The sequence below is a fragment of the Vulpes lagopus genome, chromosome 10 (genome assembly GCF_018345385.1).
Source record: "Vulpes lagopus strain Blue_001 chromosome 10, ASM1834538v1, whole genome shotgun sequence".
Taxonomy (NCBI): domain Eukaryota; kingdom Metazoa; phylum Chordata; class Mammalia; order Carnivora; family Canidae; genus Vulpes; species Vulpes lagopus.
In genome coordinates, this window is record NC_054833.1 from 94,992,247 (window position 1) to 95,017,220 (window position 24,974).

The 24,974-nt window shown below is 49.9% G+C and overlaps 1 protein-coding gene and 1 long non-coding RNA gene across 4 annotated transcripts; one reads left to right on the forward strand and one right to left on the reverse strand.

Annotated features, from left to right (window-relative positions):
- Window positions 1–17,177: 17,177 nt before the first annotated feature.
- HSBP1 (heat shock factor binding protein 1) lies at window positions 17,178–21,518 on the reverse strand. Of its 2 annotated transcripts, none has more exons than XM_041770317.1 (4): window positions 21,359–21,517; window positions 20,940–21,006; window positions 20,305–20,425; window positions 17,178–18,657 (listed from the first exon to the last, which is right to left on the reverse strand). In XM_041770317.1, the coding sequence occupies exons 1-3, from the start codon at window positions 21,401–21,403 to the stop codon at window positions 20,307–20,309; spliced, it is 231 nt and encodes a 76-aa protein (XP_041626251.1). In that variant the 5' UTR covers window positions 21,404–21,517; the 3' UTR covers window positions 17,178–18,657; window positions 20,305–20,306. The 2 variants fall into 2 exon arrangements, with proteins under 2 accessions (XP_041626251.1, XP_041626252.1); XM_041770318.1 differs by lacking the exon at window positions 17,178–18,657 and adding an exon at window positions 18,821–19,024 and having other exon boundaries at window positions 21,359–21,518.
- An 80-nt stretch (window positions 21,519–21,598) lies between these two features.
- Window positions 21,599–24,948, forward strand: LOC121499566. 2 transcript variants are annotated; one of them, XR_005990175.1, is made up of 4 exons: window positions 21,599–21,915; window positions 22,362–22,530; window positions 24,399–24,599; window positions 24,894–24,948. It is a non-coding gene; the product is annotated as an uncharacterized LOC121499566 (long non-coding RNA). The 2 variants fall into 2 exon arrangements; XR_005990174.1 differs by having other exon boundaries at window positions 21,599–21,896.
- The last annotated feature ends 26 nt before the right edge of the window (window positions 24,949–24,974 follow it).

Genomic DNA, 24,974 nt, shown 5'->3' on the forward strand with positions numbered 1-24,974 from the left:
ACTCTAGAATACTATAACCTCTTCTCCCCACCCCAACTTACAACAATTTCTTTGTCTGGTTCATCCATTTATTGTAACATTTTTTATTTATTAATGTTTTTGAGGCAGAGAAGAAGTAGAAACTGGGGTTTGTCTCTGAGGGGCAGGCTCATGTTTTTTGTATGGGCTCATGAAAACATGACATGGTAACACAGTGGAAGGTTTTATGGAGAGAGAAAAAAACTGATTTTCTTTATCCTTTTTGTAGTTGACATTTGCTCAGATTTGGCAACAAGATAAAGTGGGAAGTGGGTTGACTTGGGGTCAGATGATCTGGGTTGAATGCCAGCTCTGCTTCTTTCTAGCTATGTGATGTTGGGCCTGTTCATTCATTCAATAAATACATATTGGGTGTGTGCCAGGCCACATCCAGGATTTTGGAGAGTCAATGGAGGGCAAAATGATGGGCTCCTGCCCTCCTGGTGCTTACAGACTAGCCAGGGAGAAAGACATTCATCAGATAACAGGGTGGATGTACATATACACCACAAGAGAAGCTCTGAAAGGTATGAAAGCAATGAGCAAAGATACTGGCAAGGTCTGCAAGATTTGAAAAGATCTTGCTGATGATGCGATGTTGAACTGAGATGTAAGTATGTGTAGGTGTCAGCTAAGTACAGAGTGGAGGGGGAGGATAGCGTTTCCAGCAAAACAAACAGCACATGCCAAGGCCCTGGGGTGGAGGGATCCAGCTTGTCTTAGAAACAGCTCTGGAGGGATCCCTGGGTGGCGCAGCGGTTTGGTGCCTGCCTTTGGCCCAGGGCGCGATCCTGGAGACCCGGGATCGAATCCCACATCGGGCTCCCGGTGCATGGAGCCTGCTTCTCCCTCTGCCTGTGTCTCTGCCCCCCTCTCTCTCTCTCTGTATGACTATCATAAAAAATTTAAAAATGTCCTTTATAAAAAAAAAAAAAAAAAAAAGAAACAGCTCTGGGAGTGTTACTTACTCAATCTCTGTTTGGAAACAAATGAGTACATTAACATGCCCAGCTCTCCAGGTCATTGTGAATATCAAATGAAACACTACACAAAAGTGCCTACCAAGGGCTTCCTCATTCTAGTCTTGGGAAAGCCAGCGGGGCTCAGAAGTTCCTCAGCCTGGGGATAGAAGGCTGGGGGATCTGGGTTCTACGTCCAGGAAAGTGATTTTTTTTTCTGCTGCTCCTGTTGCATGTGGGTGAGCGTGCCTTTTGCTGTAATCTCTTTATTCTTCTAGTCTCACCCTGAAGGGCAGCGGTTGCTATTACTACTTGGGCCTTTGCTTTAGTTGCCATAACTTCTTGCCAAGCAGGTCCCTTGAGTGTGGGGACTCCCGCTGTCTTGGGGCCTTAGTTGCACAAAGCTGCCCTCTGCTGGCCCAGCCTGAGGTCTGGGGCAGCTCCTAGATGAGGGCGGGATTCCATGCAATATAGCCTTCATTTTTCTTTCTTTTCTTTCTTTTTTTTTTTAGACTTCATTTTTCAATCTGCAGGTGGGGATGGGGCTTCCACTCGCACCGGATGACCATTCTCTCTCCCATCCCTCCTCTCCTCTCCCCCTCATCCCCTACAAGGGTACCTAAGCCCCACCCTAAGCCCTGCACATCTACCATCTTGCTGGGGTCTGCACAAGCCCTCCCAGGAGAAAATGTTGCTATCCTGTTTCCAGAAAGGAGGCAGGAGCTCAGGCTGTTGAATAGACTTTCCCAAGTTTCTAGGCAGTGAAACTAGGTCAGCTTCCTTGGCATATGACCTGGGCACAGGGTTTGGGCTCAGAACCAGCCCCCTACCTTTTGCTTTTGCAACTTGGTCGTCACCACCTTGAAATTCTTAACTAGCTTTTGGACAGAGGACCTCCCGTTTCATTTTGCATGAGGCCCCACAAATGATGTGGCCAGTCTTGCTGTTAGAGCTGCAAACCAGAGCTGCTCACTGCAAACCCGGAGCCCTAGCACCTCTCCCAGGACTGTATCTCAAACACACACCTGGCATTTCCCAGTTGGGTCCCCAACATGGCTCTCCGCTACCTATGGGGCGAAGCATCTCATTTCCTAATGCGTGGACTCTGTTTAAATTGAAGTATCGCTGGCGTACATTATTATATATTAACTTCAGGTGCACACATAGTGATTCAACAGTTACACATTACAGAAGTGTTCACCAGATTAATCTAGCTACCATCTGTAACCACACAAAGTTGCTACCTATTAGCTGTATTCCCCAAGCGGTATATTGTATCCCTGTGACTTATTTGTTTTATAAATGCAAGTTTGTAGCTTCTCTGTATCTCAGTTTATTTCTGTTTTGTTTGGTTTGTTTTTTTTAGATTCTAGGTATAAGTGAAATCATACAGTATTTGTCTTTCTTGCCAGACTTAACTTCACTTAGCATAATAGCCTGTAGGTTCATCCATGTTTTCATAAATGGCAAGATTCTATTCTTTTTTAAGGCTGATTCTCCACTGTATGTGTGCGTGTGTGCGTGTGTGCGTGCAGAGAAGACGTGGTCTATCCATCTATATATTCTTTATTTATTCATCCACTGTGGGGTGGTGAACACATGGAGGAGGGAAGGTTGGAGAACACTGAGCCTTTGGCAATATGCCCAGAACATTAAAATCAGCATCTGGGGGGCGGGGGGAGCAACATCTTTGTGTGTAAAAGTTTTCCAAGTGCTGCTAATGAGGAAGCAGGCTGGAGCCCCATTGGTGGAGGGCCTGGCATAGTTCCTGGCACTCAGTGGGAGTTTAATAAATGTCCTCTAACTTCTTAGAGCCATGAATTGACTAGAGGGCTCAGGCTAAAATGAGTCTTGAACAAGAAGGGACTCCTCTTTGGGTTTCAGGTGTGTCAAGAGAGGAGCGCAGAGTTTATCAGGCAAAGGGGGTAGTTTACCCACTACCTGCGGCTGGCTGGAGAGGGGCTACTTTAGTGGGGAGGAGAGGGAGGGAGTGGGGAAGACTTGGAAGTGAGGTGCATCTTCCCAAATTGAATGTTTGGTTTACTCTGCCCAGAGATTGCGCCCAGTTCTGTCTCGGCAACTTTTCTGCCTCATTGGTAATTCCAGGATTTTGATGAGCGGGTTAATCCCAACTCTGGTCTTCGCAGAGCCATTGTCCCAGGCTTGGCCAACAGCATCATTCTGTCTTTCTCAGCTACTGTGACTGGCTGAAGGCTGGGCATGTACCCCAAGCCAGGCTAGTGAGATGCGACCCCAGGATGTCTGTGGAAATGCTAACCCAGAGCAGGTGTTTCTTGAGGGGGTTCAATGCAGTCTGGAGCTGCTGGTGGACACTTCACCATGGTGGCAAAGGGCCAACAACACAGAGGCCAGTGGAACTGACTGGTGGCTATGGATCCGGATGAGTACGTTGGAGCACCTGAATTCAGCCATGCCTGAATCCACCCCAAAACTCCTACTTAGCAGGAGTCCACAAATCCCCTCTCTTGTGTCAGGAGATCATTGGTCGCTTGCAGCTAAGAGCATTCTGGCAAGAGGAATGTTATATGTCCTGGACACGCTTTCCTTAGTTCCTGACTCCCCCTACAGAGGTTTGTGCAGAGCTGAACCTCCAGTCCAGAGTGCAAGAGGATATATATGCCAAAAGGGCAGACTGTTTCCAAATCTCAGGTAGCCCGCATCCTGAGGATCTGTCTCCCCCGTTAGAGCTATTGTAGACCTTTGAGACTGCCTGGTCAGGGTCCATTTTTTTTTTTTCTGACCACAGGTCTCCACTATCCACATAGTTTGCTGAGCATCTGCTTTCTGCCATGCACTGCGTTGGACGCAGAGATCCCAAAGATGATTATATTTTTAGGTCAATCCAGAAAAGCCAATGGAGCCAGTCATCCTTAGAACTGTAGACCGCAAGGTATGGGAGCTTTCTTTGCATTTATTGATTATTTTTATTTTTTACCTAAATAGTCACAAGAAAATTTGAACCTACTGCACACTTTAAAAAACAGGTAGTAGGCAGTCGCCTTTTACTACACTGGTCATGAACTGAAGCTGACACAAACAGTCCCCATGTGCAATAAATCTCTTTATTGATTTTGGGAGGAGATGTTATTGGGAGAGACGGGTGGACAATTCCACAGGGACTCTGATGGCAAGGTTGGCCCCCTTAAGGCTCTGGTTGGTGATAACACAGCTTCTCCAGAGGACCAGTTTCTTTTGAGATATTGGCACATCTCAGTGGGAGCCTAGAACCTTCCTCTCTGCAGCTTCCTGCTGACCCGTGCCACACCACATCCTCTGAGATCTACCAAAGGATGGGCTTTGTCCAGCCCCAAAGATAGCAAAGCCCAGTGTAAATCCGTCAATGCCATGTTTAGAGCAATATTTAGTATAAGAAATTCAACTTGATGCCTGAAATGCCAGGCATGAAGGCGGTCAAGTGTGACGAGGCAGCTTGAACTTAGAAGAAATCCCGACAGGATCTAGTTTGCCCACTAAGTGGAGCTGCTTAGTTTGTTCTAGAGAGTTCTGGCCAGCATTCCTGTGGGCCATAAGTCTACCGTCTACATACCTGCCACGCACCAGGACTTGTGCCAGGTACCAAAGGGGACTGCAAGGTGAATCAGAAAAAGTCCCAAGATGCCCCCAGTATCTCTCAGACAGGGGGAGACAGAGACACGGCAAGGAACGCAAAGACAATGTGGTGTTAAGATAAAGCCACGAGGGACACCTGGATGGCTCAGTGGTGGAGCATCTGCTTTCATGATCCCGGGGTCCCAGGATCGAGTTCCACATTGGGCTGCCCACAGGGAGCCTGCTTCTCCCTTTGCCTGTGTCTCTGCCTCTGTCTCTATATCTCTCATGAATAAGTAAATAAAATCTAAAAAAAAAAAGTAAAATAAAGTCATGTTGGAAATACTTTGGGGATCACAAGAGAATGAGGCTCCCATTCTTTGAGAGAACTAGAACTGAGGCTAATTTTGTCTTAAAGGGATAAATGAGTTGGGTCTTAACGGTTGAATAGGAGGTTACCAGCAGTGATGGGGTGAGGACACATTCCAGGGTCAATGAACTAGGAAATGTGTTGGTGGGAGATGGTGGAGTTCCAATTCCAATTCTAACATGTGGGTTTTTCCACACCGAGCAATTCTCTGACACCAGCTAGGTGTCCCGCAATTCAATTCAGTTCTGACAGGAGGTCCCCAGAAATAGGGTAGCATCAGATCCCACAGGTGAGGCTCAGCCCTGCAAGTCTGGCCTTCACACCGGTTGCAAGTCCAGGCTGTTGGCTGCGCTTCGCCCTACCCGCCACAAACCAGAGCCTCCCCAGGCTCCCTCCTTGTTTGCTTAATTTGCTAGAGCAGCTCACAGAACTCAGAGAAACATTTTACTTACCTGTTAACAGCCAAGTGGAAAAGATGCATGGAGCGAGGTATGAGGAGAGGGCACAGGGCTTCCATGCCCGCTCCACCACTCTTCTAGAACCTCCATGTGTTCACCAACCTGGAAGCTCTCAGGAGCCCGTCTTTTTTGGATTTTTACGGAGGCTTCATTATCGAGAGATCATTGATTAAATCATTGGCCGCTGGCAAGAGAGTCAACCTCTAGGCCTTCTTCCCTCCCCGGAAGGCTAGGGGTGGCACCGAAGATTACGACCCTCCAGTCCCTTAGCCGTTTCCTCTGGCAACCTGCTTGCATGCTTAGGCACTTTCTAGAAGTCGCCTTCTTAACATAAACTCAGGTGTGGTTGAAAGGGGTTTGTCCTGGGGTCCTGGGATCGAGTCCCACATCGGGCTCCCTGCATGGAGCCTGCTTCTCCCTCTGCCTGTGTCTCTGCCTCCCTCTCTCTCTGTGTCTCTCATGAATAAATAAATAAAATCTTTTTTTTTTTTTTTTTTTTTTAAAGAAAGGGGTTTGTTATGGGTAACAAGACACCTTTATAGAGCTTAGCAATGAAGAAATCCCAAGGGTTTTAAGAGCTCTGTGCCTGAAGCGGGATGTAGGCCAGAATGTAAGTCTTACAAATCACAGTCATGCAGGGGAGGGGGGCAGATATGAAGGGTTCGGTCGGGCTGATGAACTTGCCAAATGAGTGGCTCAGAGTCTGGTCTGTACTTTCCTTGCAGAGTCCCCAGGGCAGGTGGCACTCACCCAATTAAAAAAATTCTCAGAGATGAGGCACCTAGGGGACTTAGTCAGTTGAGAGTCATGATTCTAGATTTCATCTCAGGGTTGTGGGATCGAGCCCCATATCAGGCTCTGTGCTGGGCATGGAGTCTGCTTAAGATTCTCCCTTTGCCCCTCCCCCCTAAAAAAATTCTCAGAGAGAAGGATGGATAGAGAGCAGAGATAAGATGCAACTAGTAAAGTCACGTGTTGACGGTGGAATCAAGGTGGTGGTTGTACAGGGGAGGGGCTCGCTGGAGAAAATTCTTTTAGCTTTGCCATTTGTTTAAAGATTTTCATAATAAAATGTTGGGGAGGATGAATTCTTAATTCAAGTTTATTATTTCCCTCTTTCTTTCGCAATGCTGTTTTTCTTAAGCTTCTCTCTGATTATTAAAGTTGCCAGCACCAGAGCAATTACTTCCTGCAAACAAGTTGTCAGAAGCCTTAAATGAATTTTAGACCTAATTTAATTCCCAATTTACTTGCTTATGAAAAAAAAATCTTAATTTCTCCCAACCAAATCAACCCCTGATATACCAGTTACAGTTTCTTTTTAAAAAGCCAGCTGTAAAATGCACACTAGGCCAGTCACCTGGGGAGATGGTTTGAATGTGTTACTGAGGACTGGGAAAAGAAGGGGTGTTCAGAGCCTCGGAGACAAATGGCAGGTCCTAAGCACAGATCAAGGTGAGCCTGAGAGTGTATCCAGATGAAGGGGAACTTGCTCATGCAGAAGCTCTGCTCCAGAAGCAGGGGGTAAAGGGGCCCTGGTGATGGCTGGCTGGAGCCGTGGAATGCAAGGAAATGCAGGCAAGCAACTTGACGCTCTGACCACTTTCCAGAAGGTGAACTCACTAAGCAAACCAGCAGGTGGGAGTGGGATGGGTGCATTCCTGGGCCGGATGTGGGCGATACATGGAAACATCACAAAAGCTTCCAAGACTCCGCCAAACATAAAGTGTAGGGGAGGTGCTTCTGGGGGGCTCCCAGCCCGCAGCATCACACTGACCCCTCTGAGAACGGCCCACCAGCCCAACTGAGCCGGGGATGGGGGGTGCGGGGGCAGATCCCTAGTCACACCGGGCCAGTTAGAACCTCTCTCTTTATGCTTCTGGATTGGTGGCCCCAGGGATGGGGGGTTGGGGAAACTGAGGTTGAATATATGTTGAGATCTGAATCCTCAGTACCAGTGAACATGCCCTTATTGGGAAGTAGGGTGTCTTGGTGGATATAATTGTTAAGATGAGATCATAATGGATCCACGTGGGCCCTGATCCGATGACCAGCATCTCCACGAGAAGAGGCTGTTAATGTGGACACACACACACAGGAAGAATGTCACATAAGGAGGCACAGACACACGGGCAGTAGAGGCCACGGGACGATGGGGCCGAGACTGGAGCAAAGCACCAAGGGCCCCTGCACTGCTGGCAGCCCCCAGGAGCCGGGAAGATTCTCCCTGGAGCCTTCAGAAGAGTTGCCTGGTGCTGCAGATGCCTTGATTTGGGGTTTCTAGCCTCCAGAACTGTGAGAGAGGACCTTTCTGTTCTTGGAAGCTTTGAGGTACGTGGCCACGGCCGCCCTGCACAGAGGTGCAGGGGCACAGAGGGGAGCCCCGAGAGCAGTCTGGGGCCTCTGCAGCCGCGATGCCCCACACGCCCCTGGCTGCTCTCCCCTGGCCTTGGGCTGTGATACGTGGGGTCCTTTCTTGTGTGAGCTTCTGTGTCTTGCCCTGAAACAACCAATGTGGTCTTCAGGCAGCCCGAGGGGCCCACCCATCCACTCATCTGTTCCTTCTGTAGGAGTCCCAGGGAGCAGGGCCCCAGCTTGGCCTCGAGCCTGATTGATGGTGTTAATATTATTGATTCAGAACAAAAAATATTCAAGGGGAGGAGGGTCGGCCCCAGAAGCTGTGCACAGGGACTAGAGAGTAAACGTTAGCCCTGGGCTTCTTGGCCTTCCTGGGAGGGGCCACCTGGGGCCCCAAAGACAGGTGTCTGGGTCACGCCAGGCTCGAGCCTGCAGCGGTGGCCGTGTGTCCTGTGGGGTCTGTCATCCGGCTCCCCAAGCTGCCTTCTGGATAGGGTCTAGCTGCCCCCACAGACTGGCTAGCGCAGGGAACCCCTTCATTGTTTTATCTCTCTTTGAAAATGAATACGAGACCATTGGGGACTGCACGTGGGAACTCGATGACTTCACCAAGGTCGGGCCAGCCTGGTGATCAGTTTGGGTGGCTGTCCCCGCATTCCCTTCCTTGAAACGGTGTTGCTGGCCCTGACGAGAGGAGGCTGTCCCTTGCTCCTTGGTCAGTTAGCAACACCCCAGTCCCCTTGCCAGTGGTGAGGGGAGGTGGGCCTGTGACCAGTCCCTGGCCTGGAGCCCTGACGGGAGGGCGGGGGGAGGAACTTGGGTGGGAGTGGGACAGGGAGCAAGAGGATGGATGAGGCCTGCCTGCCTCCCATGGGCCTGTGAGACTCCTGTCCCTGTTGTTGGGACGGTTCATACCGGGACAACCCATGGATGCGGTTCTGTGTCTCCCATGTCCAGGGGGTTGGGCAGGCAGGGGCCATCCAGCCTTCAGTGAAGACTTCCAGGATCCAGGTTCTTTCCACCTCTGCGTCTTCCTTTTTTTTTTTTTTTTTTGGTTTTTTAAAGACTTTATTCATGATAGTCACACAGAGAGACAGAGAGGCAGAGAGGCAGAGACACAGGCAGAGGGAGAAGCAGGCTCCATGCAGGGAGCCTGATGTGGGAGTCGATCCCGGGTCTCCAGGATCGGGCCCCGGGCCAAAGGCAGGCGCCAAACCGCTGCGCCACCCAGGGATCCCCACCTCTGGGTCTTCCAACGCTGGCCACCCCAGGGCCAAAGGAGGCTCTGAGCTCTGAGCCCTGTCTGGGTTCAGGCAAGGGAGATGGAGAAGGGCTTGTGCTGGCCGCATCTTTCCCTTCTGCCCAGAAAGCAAAAGCCTTCCTGGAGGCACTGGGCAGGTTTTCGGTGACTTTGCATGGGGGACAGCATTGCCCGGCCACATCCAGAGGCCAGGAAAGCTGCCAAGGTGCACGGTTAGCTCTCCTAAGTGTTGGAGACTGCCCTGGTTCCTAAGATGAAACCAACGGCCACACGCCAGGAGCTGGTGACAACTGAAGTGAGCCCTCCTGTGGCTCCGCGGCCCAGGGGAGGGCTGTCACCGTGTCACCGGGTCGGTTCCTTTTCAGAAGCTGGGAGGGCGATTCTGTCCACAGCCTCTGGTGGCTGCTGGCCGTCCTTGGTGTTCCTGGCCATGGGGACCTGTCGCGTGATGCTCGGCCTCTGTCATCACACGGGGCTCTCCTTGTGCCAGTCTCTGGATCTCTGCTTATAACGACCCCTGTCACTGGTGTTGAGCCCATCCTAATCCAGCATGACCTCACCTTAACCGGATGACATCTGCAGAGCCTTTCCACACAAGGTCACTTTCACAGCTACCAGGGGTTAACTTGGACCGATCTCCTGGGGGGACATGACTTATCCCGTAGCAGAGACAGAGAGAAAGGGCTTGGGAGGAGTGCTGGGTTGGCCTCCACACCTGATGCTGGGGGGCTTGTGTGTGTGGGGGCGGTGGGAAGAGCAGCAGAAGCACTGAGCAGCCAGCCTGGGGTGGGGATGGACTGGAAGTACCACAGAGGCATCCTCAGAGATGCTGACCTCTGCACTTCTCCTTTTATGGGGTCCTTAAATATCCCTACTGTTTAAGCCATCTTGGTCACTGCTTGCAATCCAAGGTATTCTAAGTCCTTTTGTTATTGAAACAAAATATTTGACCATAAATACTTTGAACTCTGTGCCTTCATTTTGGGCTTACGTGTTAAATGCTTTCCTTTGTACGAAGAAGAAGAATAAGAAGAAGAAGAAAAGAAGAAGAAGAAAAAGAAGAAGAAGAAGAAGAAGAAGAAGAGGAAGAAGAAAGAAGTCATGTGTTAGTTATTTCCTTGAGGATAGTTGACTCAAAAGATAAATGAGAAACTTACTCGTTTTTGTCAAAATGGCAAATGTGATTTCTTCTTAAGGACCTGAAAGCATCCTTGAAACCCTCCAAAAGTTCTTTTAAAATGTAATTTCACATGTGTCTTCCTTGTTATTAGTAAAATCCTGCTACTCTCTCAAGTTGAACCCATACTCGATGCATTTATATATGACAGAAGTATCAACTCACAGGCTCGGCTACTGGGAATAGAAAAAAAAAACAAAAAAACAAAAAAACGTGCCTGGACTGAAAGCGTACTTTGCCATGAAGAAAAAGGGGCAAATGACCAATAAATTATTAGTTTTTAATAAATAATCTCCTTATTGGATAACTTCTCCTGCTAGTGAAATATTTACCATGCTCTCAAAACCTTTTTAATCAGCTGAAACGCTCAGGAAGCTTTAAATGATTGGATATCCTTTTGTGGCTTAAGAGTTGAAATGATTTTTTTTATTGAAGTACATTTTAATAAGAAGCAAATTGATTTAAAGTGAGTCAAGTCCTCATGGCGTGAGGGCTCTTCACGCTCAGCTCCGTGGGCGGCTGGAGGGCCCTCTCCTCGGTTCACTGGGCTGCAAAGGTCACAATGGGCTCCCACGCCTGCAGTTTCTGGGGAATTAAGAATCAATTCCTTATAAATTACCTTAGGACAGGCCGAGGCCCCAGTGCTGCAGCCTAGATCATCTTCCAGGAGGTGCTTTCCTGCATAGGAAATAACATAGAAAAACAAGAACCCGAGGTATTGACAGAGAATGTGGATCCCCAGCCCCTGCCTGGTGCATACTAGATCATGATTTACAGAAGAGGAGGCCAGGAGTCTGCCTGTCGATCAGCACCCTGGGGGCTTTACTATTGATTTGTCTGACCCCCAAAGCTATTGGACCACTGAAGTGGACACCCTAAGGCCCTGGTGCTCACACTTGAACGAGATGGGAACCCCGTGGAGGGTGTGTTAAAGCTCAGGCCACCTGGCCCCACCCGCAGGGCCTCTGGTTCAGGGGCTGGGCAGGGCCTGGGGGCCTGCATTTCTAACAAGATCCCTGGTGATGCCGATGTGACCGGCCCAGGGACCTCATTTTAGGAACCGCAGCCATAAGGAAACTGTCTCTGAGGGAGACGTAGTCTCTTGCTGAACAAATACCCATTCTCAGAACCGACTATGGAAAATAAGTTCAGTAGAACGTAGAAGAATGAATATTGTTAGCGCTTTCGCAACCAGAGCAGATGTCCTTGCAAACCTTTCAGAACCAAGACCAAATACTGGGTCCTCTGAAGAATATAAAATCCAGCAGTTGTTAGTTCCCAAGGAAGAAAACGCCGAACTCTTCAACAGTGTTAAATGCAGCATCGAGCAGATAAGCTGCAGCGTCAATTTGGTTTCAAAGAATTCTTGCCCGGTTCATTACATTGCTTAGGACAAAAGAGATTCTTTAGTTATGAACTTACCAAACAGTAACTTGTTAAAGCATTATTAGGGAATTCCACCCCCCGCCCCTCCCCAGAATTGTTCTGGAATACAGATAAGCTTGAATAAACCCAAGAAATTTCTGGCAGGGTTTGTGGTTAGGAACGTTTTCTCCACCAGTGATTCTAGAAATACTGGTTCAGCTGCGCCGGAGGGGTCCGGGGGGCTCTGCTCTTCCTTGCGGGGAAGACAAAGTTGGGTGACAGATTGTCATGAAGCCTCATCTGCCTTGAGGAAGTGAGAATGACCCACTGAAAACAAATCTTACTGCATTTCCTTTTGATGATGCTGGCAAAATGTGTGTGTCATATAATCAACCTCTCAGAAAAAGGGTTCTGATAGAAGGTCTGGCTAGTGACGAGGGCTCACTGACTGCAGTGCAGACGTGTGGCAATCACGAACCGTTTGGGAATGCTGCCTCGCAGGGCAGTGTGATTTCGACAGCTGGGTTCAAGAGTCTGTCTCTTTAAGATTCTCGCCACGGGCCCAGTGAACACACGGGGAACCTCTGAGTTGGGTCCACATCTGTAGGACATCGTTTTGCAGCACTTCCAGCTCGGCAACCTGTGTGCCAGGCAGGGCCCAGGCTCCTGCTGCCTGGAAGGGGGGGCCCTGTCCTTGACCTCCGTAGGATTGTGCAGCCGTCGGGTGGCCTTATACTTCCCAGAGAGTGTGTCATTATTTTTTTTTATTTTATTTTTTTATGATAGTCACAGAGAGAGAGAGAGAGAGAGAGGCAGAGACACAGGCAGAGGGAGAAGCAGGTTCCATGCACCGGGAGCCCGACGTGGGATTCGATCCCGGGTCTCCAGGATCGCGCCCTGGGCCAAAGGCAGGCGCCAAACCGCTGCGCCACCCAGGGATCCCGAGAGTGTGTCATTAAAAGAAACATCCCTAATATTTAAATTTCCAGAAATGACTCTTCTGGTGATTATCCATCCATAGCCCATCATAAATTAACTGGGGCTTCTGCTGCATATAACACGCCTTTAATTTTAAGATATTTGATATTTCAAGTTTCTTTTTGGAAACACTCAGTGGGTTTGGATGACAATTTCTGAGGACCTGTCAAAGGTAGGAGGTAATGGAACAGCACCAATGGTTTTGGAATGGATTATGAGGGGGCTGATGAGAGGCAGAAAATCTCCTGCTGGAACACCTTTGATAATGTCAACAACCTTGGAGTGCCCTGAGGCAGCTTCTCAGGAGCCAGGATGCTGTCAGGAGGGCTGTTGACAATGTGACCCAAGCCTGAACATGAGAGACTCCTAACTCTGGGAAACCAACAAGGGGTAGTGGAAGGGGAGGTGGGCGGGGGGATGGGGTGACTGGGTGATGGGCACTGAGGGGGGCACTTGACGGGATGAGCACTGGGTGATATGCTATATGCTGGCAAATCGAACTCCAATTAAAAAAAAAATGAATCTGGAGTCGGGACATCAGCTGTCAGGGAACCAGAAATCTTTCTGAATGGGGAGGCGCCATCCAGCTGTTGAGGTGAAAATGACCCATGAATGGAACAGAATGCCACGTAGCGTGTGCCGGCCTCGGCTCTCCAGGTGGGGAGTGGCTGCTGGGTAGACACAAGTTTGGCCGTATCCTGTCTGATATACTTGGTGAATCACATCACTCGATGAGCAGCACCTACACCTTCTCGAATGCAGCTCTGGACCGTGATGCACATGCGAGCCCAGCTGAGAGCAAAGCCAGCTGGCCCGGCCCACCTGCGGGGAGTCTGACCCCGGGCGTCTGGGTGCTGCCCGGTCCTGGGGTTTTGAAATGCTCCCCAAGGTGACTCTCATGTGCCACCAAGGTTGAGAGCCAGAGCATTCCTTGCTTAACCATCTCCCGTGTTACGATTCATAATCTGGAAGCTGCATCTAGGAAGCCTGTAACACGCTGTGGACTGTCCACCCAAGGGCCATCCCTTTCCTTTCTAATAGAATCCTGGCTTTGTTCTTTATCTCTTCTCCTCGGAGGATCCAGGAACTGCTGTGAGAAGGGGTCTCATACCAGGCACAGGTTGAACCATAAATGGCTTAAGCTGGGGTTTCTCCACCCTGACGTTGCTGACCTGGGGCCCTGGCTAATTCTTCTTGGTGGGGGCCGTCCTGGGCACTGTAGGAGGCAGAGCCACATCCTGGTATCTAGCACCAGATGCTGGTAGCACTCCCACCCCCAAAACGTGAGAGAGAATCACATAGCTCAGCCTGTCACACGGGGCCTGCTGCCTTGCCCAGGATTGTTCCAGACCCATGCATTTAGGGATGGCCAGTGAGGTGGGAATACCTTTGGGGAAATATTTTCTTCAATCTTAAAAAGACTCGAAGGGAGAAAGTTGTCTTTCTGTGGGATGCACCAAGACAGTATAAACCTGGGTCCTGATGGTCTTGTGGAGCTGTGGAAATCACCCTCCCTAGAGCTGCCTTCTCTGGGGACTTGCCTCATGAAGCTGTGCCACCCCCTCTGGTTTACAAGGCTGTGGTTCCTGCTGTTTGCAGCTAAGTGCTTCAGCTTGATCTGAACTCAAGCTATTTTTAAAAAAGATTTTATTTGTTCATGAGAGACAGAGAGAGAGAGAGAGGCAAAGACAGGCAGAGGGAGAAGCAGGCTCTTCACAGGGATCCTGATGTGGGACTCGATCCTGGGTCTCCAGGATCACACCCTGGGCCAAAGGCAGACGCTCAACCGCTGAGCCATCCAGGCGTCCCTCAAGCTATTCTTAATTACTGGGCAACAATACTGTTCCTCTTTGGAAGGTAGACACTTTGCACTGCCCAATATGAATAATGGGTCAAAATGTATCTACAAAGTGGGAACCTCTAAACATTCCATAAGGATTACTACCATGGAGCAGGGGAGCATCCGTGAGACATTTATGTATGTGGTCTATAAACATGCGTTGGCCTTGCTCAAGGAGAGAGCCACAAAGCATTACATTTCACCAGCAGTGGCCAGGGACCCACGGAAGCAGATGTTCTGTATCTATCAGGCATAAATCTAATCCTAGCCAGGTGTCTGAAGAACTTCCAGGCACCTCTCTTGGTGGAAGCCTCAGCGTATGAGGGCACAACATTGGAATGGATTCTTTTGTAAGAGTCAAACTGACTTGTAGAAACAAACTCCCTATTTCCAAAGTGATTTGTGGGGCCAATGAGTTCAGTCCTAATTCCTCTGGTTTTTGTTTCTGGGCAATGACTCACATCCCCCCTATTTCCATTCATTGAAAAGGGAGTTTTACAGAGGCTTCAGCTAAAAGCAGACATTTAACAGTGTTAATGGAAGATGAAGATTCCAGGTGATGGCTGCATGGGTACCTTTTTAAGACTTCTGTACTCGTGTGTGTGTTGAACCAAGTGATCTGATGAGATGGTGAGGAGATAGGTCACTGTGGGAGGGGCTCTTTCTTCCCCAAGATGCATCTCAGGGAGAATTTCTGTGCTTGAGAAACGATGGGGTGTGAGCAAGGAAGCAAATTTGAGAACCAGAGGTTAGCATTCTCTGTGGTTCTATTAAGGCAAACATTTGAAAAACTCAACTGGACTTCTGAGTTAGTGTCTAGGAGAACACAAAAAAGATGCTTGTCCCAGAGTACATGTTTTCTCCAAGCTCTGTATAGTTTTAATCTTGAACAAAAATTCAAGCATGTTTATTATTTATATGATGTTTAACTGAAAACTGAATTTCAAGTTGATGGTGCCCAGAGCATGTGGTCACAAACATTTGGAGGCCTCAGCTCTTGTGAGGAGGCAGATGAAACACTGCTGTGAGTGTGGGCTCAGCCACTGGGATAGCTGTGGGGAGTCCAGGGTCGCTGCCTTCAGCCGCGTGACCTCACTGCCACTCACCGATGGCTTCCTTCTGTTTAAACAAGGACTCATCAGATTAAAAACCTAACTCAAACTTGTCTTGAGGATCAAATGATGTAAACAAAATACTTAGCCCAGTGCAGCGTTTTATAGCAAACACTCCCAGTAAGTGCTAGCTAGACTGTCACCTGCCGCCAGTTAATTTTCAGGGTTAGATCTGACAACAGATAGTGACAATTCCTCCATTTAAATCTGATTAAAAAATATATATGCTACAGAATACAAAAAAAAAAAAAAAGAAAGAAAAGAAAAAGCTAAGAGGAACATAATTATTCTTATGGGAAACCTTCAATTTACAAACAGGATGTTTAAAAGGTTCATTTGAGATGGATTGTTGGGAGGACTCTACCTTCCTAGCAATGCTGCCAAGTGCAGTTAGGATCCCAACAACTTAGAGAGATGAATTAAGCTTTAATTACCCAAAATACTGAATGTTTATTCCGATAAGGTCACACACGATAGTACTTTGCTAGAAATGAAACAGTGTAAAAATAAAACTGATAAGAGCATGAGATAAAAGTGTTTTAAAACTCTGTGGCTTGAAGGAGGCAGGGGGCCCAGGGCGGAAGCTGATGGGGCCTCTGGGTTGGGGAGGTTAGGGCATCAATCAAACGGAAGCACTTGGCTTGGTGGAGGCACCTCCACGCTGGTTATACTCATCAGCCCTGAGTAGGATCTTCATGGCCTCTGAAGGAACAAAAATCAGTTGGGAGGATAAAAGAGATTTGTACTTCCCTGTGCAGCCCCTGCCTAGGCCGGGAAGTGGTGGACACACCCCGGGGCCATGAGCCCGCAAGAGCAGGTGTCAGCCGGCCAAGGCGGCGGTCCCAGGAGGGGCTGGGAGCCCCAAAGGCTGAGACCCCAGAGGGCTGTAGTGGCAAGCACCTGCTCACAGCAGCGCACGGGGCTGTGTGCCTGAGCCGGCCTCGAGCTTCTCACTTCCAAGTTGAGGAAAGCCATCCTCTGGCACAAACGTGAAGGCCTCACCAGGGTCACAGAGCACTTGCCCATCAGGCTAAAGGCGGCTCTGCCCAGAGGCCTGGAGCACAGGTCAGGTGAGGACTTGGCAACACAGGCGGTTATAAACTGAATCTAAAGCTATTTATTGGATGACTTTAACTGCTATCTCCCCGTGTGGATTTTACAGCAAGCTAGTTCAATGAAATGTTAATTAGGTGCTGAGTATAAAAAAAGATCCTTGGTCAAATAACTTGGCAACTGGCAGGTGAAGAAGTTAAATCACATTTCTCTGCTCTGGGACCTCAGAGCCTTTAATATGCTAATTTGCACTGTGGATTTTCATGAAGTGAATCTAGGAGGAGGCAAGTCTGCTAAACCCAAGTGACCATAAACCCTTCTGTGCTAGTGATTCTCCAAGGATGAGCATCCTGGGAACGTACCTGGGAAAGGCCTGTCCCCTGGACGTGGGAAAGCCCAGGTCTCCTGGGAGGGTAGAGGCAGTCCACGGCCCACTCTGGCTCCCTGCTCCCCCCACCAGGCTCCCCGCCCGCCCAGGTTCCTCTCTCACGCAGCACCACACCCCCCAAACCTGTCGGCTTCCCCTTCCGGCCTTTGGCTCTGTGTACCTAATCCTTTCAGAGGTTTTAGCCCGTAATCTAAAATGGTGTGTCCATTTTAATCTGAAAATGTGGAAAACCAAACAAATCATTGTTGACAGAAAGGAAGCATGCATAGCAGGATTTCAGGCACCTTTATTCATGGCAGATATTTCTGGTCAGGGGAGCTTGCCTCTGAAATCTGTTACTTAAGGAAGACAACGTCTACCTAAATTCCGACAGCAAGTGGCCAGGTCACTGCCTCGTGCCCCATACTAGGCTTGAGAGCCTCCCGCACGCACGCGGGGCTCACCCTCCAGGCTGGACCCAGCAGGTCGGTTAACAGTGCCAAACCACTACTCCTTTGTGTTACCTATGTAATTTATAAATAGGACAAATCATTTCTTAATAATATTATATATTTGCAATACAAACACGACTGGTGATATAGGAAACTTTAAAAAACTCACACTGTGTTCATTCAGGGCTTCCTTCTAAGCAGCACTGTACCATTCCTGAACTTTTCCCATTTTTTGCAGACCAAGTCACTTTGCTGTGGCAGTTGCATGGGACGCCTGGCCTCTGGCCTTAGCATTCTGGGCAGCACTGCTTTTTGGAGTGGCAAGAGTTATTATTCCTATCTTCTATAATCAATAACAAAACATTATTCTGTAAGAATTTAGGTAAGAAATCATTTAAAGAAATCTTAAAAACTTGAGCCTATTACATGTCATTTAGCATTTTCTAGCCCAGCAACTGGCACGGACTTCACACGGTCTGTTTTCCTGTTCTGTTCCCTTTTCCTGAGCGGTGGCTCCCAGACAAGACAGCAAACTGGGGTGTAAAATCCTGCCAGATTTTCTATGGTGACGACTGTAGGTGAACAGCACAGGGGCCTACTCAAGTACTCAAATCTCATGCAAAACTCTAACGAGCGCCTTGGTTACAGTGGCGGTCCTGTCACTTTCTGCATTTAACATCGGAACACACAGGAATGGCAGTGGTTCCTCGTCAGTGTTTTAGCCTCTGGCCTCAGGGACTTGGGATATGACCCTGCAGGTCAGTGTTCAGTTTTGGCAACAGGGTAGTGCCAGAGATTTCTCAATCACCAATTTTTAAACGTTTTTAACCATTTGAAAAGCATCACCAACATGCTATTTGGTGTTGGCTCAACACTCTGTGCTGAGAATTAAAGAACCCTCAACTTGCCAAATGTCTTACTTCACAAAATCTAATTATAACTGAAGAGTCTACCAGATGTCTATAAAAAATTACACAGCAACTTTCATCAAACAGTAACTACTACAAAAGGAATGCTAGAAAACAATGACTTCACAAAAATACACTAAAAAATTTGACAATTTTATGCAGGAACCGCCAAAGTTTTAGTGTTTAATATTTAACAGCACGACTGACCAAGATCCAAGATGTGGAATTACCATGTTCAAGAAACTGGGGGAGAGGGTCACTCTATATAGACTAACTATACAGTATGTTGTAAGAAGAACGCACACTTCAGAATAGAAAATCTGTCTACACATAGCAGTTGCTTCAGAAAGCCATTCGGTCTTCTGTGGGCTTGTAAAAATGCTGTTCCGGACTTCAGTGTGAATTAGCTGCCTGTTGGAAAAGAAAAACCATCAACACGTTATGCTCCCACCAGGACAGAGTAGATGGACACGTACCACCGTCAAACGGTACAAAGCTTTCCAGAATCCTCTACTGAACTAGACGTATCATGTACTTCCTTTGCACGATGCCCCAGCAAAGATATCACAACAGATTTAATTGGAAATCTTTATTTGAAAACTTCTGAATCCATTCCCAGCAACTCTTCCTCTTGATCACCCCTGTCACTCGAAAAGTCTCCATCCTGCAGTTCTCCAGAGATGTTCTCACTCACTTGACGGGACTTTTGACCGCCATGTGGTGGTAGGAGACCCAGAGAAGCTTCTAAGGCTGGCAGGACATTTTCCATATCATCTCTCTACAGGAATAAAGAGGACACCCCACACAGAACAAGTGTGTGATTTACTCACACAGCGAGTCAACCCAATCTCATTAAAATGACAGTGAATTTCCAAGTCTTTTCGCTCCCAAGTCTGTCTCTTCTTGGACTTCAAAGTGACCTGTATGCCACAGCTACTTCTAATCTGGTTCAGCCAGGACATGCCCAGAACTTTTGAAAAAGGAATTTGGTGCCTTTTACTGTATGTTCTGCTTGGTACTAGAGTGGTCTGAAAATTCTCAGCAAACTTTGTTTTTATAGGGAATTAAAATGCTAAAAATGGGATGAGAGAAATGGTAGTTTCAAAATTAGTTCTGGGTTGCGGCGAGGTAACCACCATACTCCTGAAGAGGCTTATAAGGAAGAAACCTACCATGGGGAGACTACGGAAGCCCACAACATCTTGCTGTCTCGCTACGTGGCTATTGTTGATTATCTGTCTTTCATCAGATATTGGGAACTATGTAGTGGAAATTAAGATTTATTTACTTGAGGGACAGAGAGTGGCAGAGGGAGAGGGCGAAGCCGATTCCCCATGAGCAGGGAGTCGGACGTGGGGCTTGATCCCAGGAGCCTGAGATCATGACCTGAGCAGAAGAGAAGGCAGTTGCTGAACTGACTGAGCCCCCAGGCGGCTCTCGCGTGAAGGCTCACTGCGGCCTAACTTCATCCATTCCAGTCATAATCAGGCGTTGTCCTGTCATTTATCTAGCGCGGGGGGAGTTCCCAGGAGAACCCAGAACTCAAGGCACTTATGAAGTTGAAGGTGGCAATATGGGGTTTTGGTCACAAAAAACAAACAAACAAATAAACAAATCTGCCAGTGGTAAGAATTCTCAGGCCAACAAAACACATTTCTTGGTATCTGCCTGCAATGATATAAACTCAGTGATTGCCTGTTAACCAGTCATCTTAACTACTGAGGACATAGGTCCACTCAATAAAGGCCAGGAGAGGGATCCCTGGGTGGCGCAGCGGTTTGGCGCCTGCCTTTGGCCCAGGGCGCGATCCTGGAGACCCGGGATCGAATCCCACGTCGGGCTCCTGGTGCATGGAGCCTGCTTCTCCCTCTGCCTATGTCTCTGCCTCTCTCTCTCTCTCTGTGACTGTCATAAATTTAAAAAAAATAAAATAAAAAAAAAAAGGCCAGGAGAATCAGAGCCGCCTGCTGGGATCCCGGCTGGGGCTGACGGAGAGGACGCCGGCCTCCTTAACTGCAGTGGCCCACCCGGCCCGGACGGGACAGCCGACCCCCTCACCTTCAGCTCTTCGGTGTGGCAGGGATCTTGTTCTCCCCCTCCAGCTCTTCCACCCCAGCCTGGGTCATGAGGTCTGCAATGTTTTTTTCCAGGTCGTCAATGCGACTGCTCATGTCATCAAGTGGAGAAGTTAAAGGCCACATACACCTGCCACTGCTCATCCTTTCCCTCCCGAGCTGCGGACACCGGGACCCTAAACACAACCGTCTCAGCGAAACCGGGCTTCCCCTGGAGTGAAGGAGTCCGGGGCCCTTTACCGGTCCTGGGGCCTGGACGAGCTCCTCCACTTTCCTAAGCGGCCGCCCCTACGACTTCATCAGGTGGCGGCGGGGCCCGGAGCGGAGGTCGGCACCCAGCACCCAGCGCGCAGCTCACGGCCGCGGTCACACCAGGTCACCGCCGGCAGGCTGGAGGCGTCTGGGGCCAGGGGGCCGGCTCGGGGGGCCTCAGCTCCCGGCACAGGACCGTCAGAGCACACACCCGGGCTCCGTCACAACACTAATGCTGACACCGATACTAATACTTGCACGTGGCCCACGGCCGCCTGCAGCTGGCCGGCAGCCGCCTACCCACACCGCTGCCCGGGCCGCAGGTGCCAAGGGCCCGCAGAGGCTGGCCGCACACGCAAAGGATATTTCTTCCAATGATCTGGTCCGACATGGTCTGAAATTTATCTTGCATCTGCTGCAGGAGTGTCTGCACCTGAGGCGGGGAGACGCGGACACGGAGCACCTGGCGCTCGCGCGGGACGGGGCGGCGTCCAGCTGGGGTCGCCCGCGCCGCCCCGGCTCCGGCCCCCGCGCCCCGCCCCCCCGGCCCCGGCGAGGCCCCCGCCCCCCTCCCCCCGGGCCCCGGCTCCGGCCCCCTCCCGTCGCGGCCGCCGCGACTCACGGCTCGCTCGGGTGTGCGCTGGGTGTGCGCTGGGCGCGCGGGCGGCGGCGGCCCGGGTCGGGCGAGCGCGGCCGGGGCTGCAGGCTGGGCCCGCGGCGCCTCCGGACACGCGGGCCGTCGCGGCCGCCGACAGCGCGCCTCGGGCCCCACAGGCGTCCCTTACCACCGAGGTGAGATCCTGCACGGTCTTGGGGTCCGTCTCGGCCATCTCCCCGGTTCCCAGCTTGGCGGCGAAGGCTCAACCGTCACCTGCACTTCCGTTCGTCCGTGCGCACGCCCCGCCCCCCAGCGGCCTCCTCTCGCGACGACGGAGGCCGGCCGCGGGACCGCAGGGTGCGGTGGGAGTCGTAGTTCGCGGCACACGCCGGAAGGGCCTGTGCTCTCGCGTTTCCGTTCCGCGCGAGGTCCCGCCCCCACTCTCTCGCCCGGCCTGGCCCCGCCCCCTGGAGGCCCCGCCCCTCACCGAGCCGGGGCGGAGAACCGAGGGAACCCGCCCTGCTGCGGGGTCGGCGGGAGCGGCCGGGGGCCTGGCCTGCGCCGCCGCCTGTGCTCCAACAGAGCCCCGCAGACCCGGGGGAGGGAGCAGGGGGGCGGGTCACCGGAGGGGACACTGAGGCCGCGTGTGAGAGGCGCGCGCCCCGCGTGCCCGGCTGCCCGGCTGCAGGTCGGGTCACGGCCCTGATCCCACGACGTCAGCGGAGGTGCCTGCGCAGGGGGCAGGTGGTTTTTAACTTTTGATTTAAGTGAAGCATATGTCTGGGTGGTGTAGACATCCTAATCCACCTAAGCTGGTGTTAGCCAACTCTCCAGGTCAAGAATCACCCCCAGCCTCCAGGGGAGCCCCTCAGCTTCTTTCCTATCACCCCCCCCAACCCACCCACCGGGGCCACCAGTGTCCTCGGTTTTAACACAATCGTTTGTTTTGCTGGGTTTCCACTTGGTGTAAATGGAATGAGCGCCTCCCCAGCCCGGCTTCTTTCATGCAACACGAGGTTCGAGGGTCGGGGGCATGCAGTGGGGAAGGTTTCTGGTTTGGGCAAGGGGAGGTCAGCTGCAGGGTCCAGAGAGTGGACTTAGGTGTTTAAGGAGGGGTGCTGCTGGTGGGGGTGCACTGTGCCCAGCACATTGTAGGATGCTGAGCAGCTTCTCTCACTTCTTCCCACCAGATGCCAGTAGCACTCCCTCACCCCCCATGCAGTGTGACAACCAAAAAGATCTCTAGATACTGCCCACTGTCTGCACGAATTGGGGGGGGGTCGTCATCCTCAGTGGAGAACCAGTAGCTTTAGAAGAATCTACAGACGCTGCATAGAATTCTGTTGACTCAGTCTTCAGGTATGAATTTATTTTCGATTGGGGCATTTCTTGGGAATTTTCCTCCGTATATATTGACACGGGCATTAGTTTCCTGGGGCAGCTGCGACAGAGTACCACAAACTGGGTGGCTTAAAACAGTAGACATTTATATTCCCACAGTTCTGGACACCAGGAGTCTGGAATCAAGGTGCCATCGGCGTGGGTTCCTTCTGAGGGCTGTGAGGCACAATTTGTTCCATGCCTTTCTCCTAGCTTCTGCTGGCTGCTGGCAAATCTTGGTGTCCTTAGCTCGCAGATGCATTCCGCCCATCTCTGCCTCTGTCTTCATGTGGCCTTCTCCCCGTGTGTATCTCTCTCTCTCTCTATAAGGTCACCAGTCATGTTGGATTTGGGACCGACCCTACTCCCGTATGACCTCCTCTTAGGTTTTTATATCTGCAGAGACTCTGTTTCCAAATAAGTTGTGTTCTGAGCTACTAGGGGGCAGGTTCCAACATGTCTTTTTTCGGGGGGCGGGGGGAGACTCAACTCAACCCAAAGCAGTTGGTAAAGTAATACCACTTGAAATCAGTATCATACTTGGTATTTTATTAAGTGTTTACCTAAAGCTCCAGGATGATTTAGCTCACCAGTAGGCGAGGGTGGATAGAATTTCAGGTCTTCCTGCTTCTTGCCTCAATCACTGAGGCTCCTATACTCTGCACAGAATCCGGATTCCCATTCCCCTGGATTTGTAGCCAGATCTGGCTTATGGCTGCGAGCAACACAGAACATGAATTAGCACTAGGACCTATAGTTTTGTTTGTTTTAATGTATGTGTTTGTGTGTGTGTGTGTGTGTATGTGTGTGTGTGTGTGTGGCAGGACACTTGAATCCTTCTTATCCTTTTTTTTTTTTTTTTTAAAGATTTTATTCATGAGAGACACACAGAGAGAGGCAGAGACATAGGCAGAGGGAGAAGCAGACTCCTGGCTGGGATCCTGATGCAGGACTCTATCCCAGGACCCTGGGATCACGATCTCAGCGGAAGGCAGATGCTCAACCACTGAGCCACCCAGGCGCCCTGAGTCCTTTTCATGCTGATTGAACAGTTTTTACATATGCAACAAGCACACCTGACATGGAGCATTTCTTGTTTTTGTTTTTTGCAGAAAGACAGCATGCTTTTCCTGTGTGGAGACCAAGGTCTTTTAAATAGCTGCTTTACACAAAAATTTCACTAATTTATAGTCATGGCTGATATACTTACTTTGTAGGGGTTGACACACTGAACCTAACTGAATATTGTTCCATTAGCAAAACTATTGAATTATGTGTAAGGCACTAGCAATTAACCTTTAAAATTTCGGTTTTGAATAACCCTTGTTTTAAACCTTAGCATTTTTTTAAAAAAAAGATCTTTCTAGGTTAATTGTGTAACTGAAGTAATTCCCTTTGCCCCTTTCAGGATGGTTTGGTTTTACGTGAGCTAATGTGATACTTTCATACTGTCTCTTTGGTTCTAGCTGGGCTGTCTGGGCACCCTATCCTCGCTAGGCCTGCCCTGAGGAATGTGTCGCCGTGCAGGGGTGGCCGAGGGACAGTGAGAGGCTGCGTGTGCCCTGTAAGCAGAGAAGAAGTGGTCACTTCAGCCCTTGGAGAACGTGTAGCTTGTCTTATTCCTGGCTGCACCTGCATCAGGTGGACACTGGTCAGAGCTGCCATTTACCTGCTCTGCTTTTCTCCCTGGTATCAGGGTGACACTGCCCAGGAGCAGCCACCTGCCTCAGTGCCAGCCATGCTCCAGCCCCCAGCCTTTCGTGGACGGTCCACACCTATCCGGGCTCTCCAAACCCAGTGTTTCATCCCTTCTGTCTCAGAGAATGACCTTATATTCTGTTTTGCAGGGACGGTAGAGACTAGTGTCACCTATGTCCTGCCCTCCATGTCTCCATAAGTACCTGCACCTGCATGTCTCTGGTCCTTTCTGCCTGGAGATGGGCAGAGTGTCCTGCCTCCTGGATGGGGCTGGACCCTGGACCCGTCAACCCACACCAGGAATGTGCCTCCTCCACGTACTTGCCCCTTCCATGGACTCCTTCCTCCAGGTATATAAAAGTGGTAAAAAAAACAAAACACAACACAACAACCCAACAACACCAAAAATAAATAGAAAACAAAAGCACTCCAATAAGTTGACGATGTGCGGTTCTGTGCTATCACTCAATAGCTAGGTTTGGTTCTAGGAAGAGAAGGACATGTTGCCTTCAGTTACTGGATCTGTGACCTTCCATTCATGCAGTTTAACTTGTTTTATCTTTTTTTTTCTCTTTCTTTCTTTCTTTCTTTCTTTCTTTCTTTCTTTCTTTCTTTCTTTCTTTTCCTTTTGTTCTTTCTTTCAGATTTTATTTATTTGTTAGAGACAGAGAGACAAGCAGAGACACAGGCAGAGGGAGAAGCAGGCTCCCTGCAGGGAGCCCGAT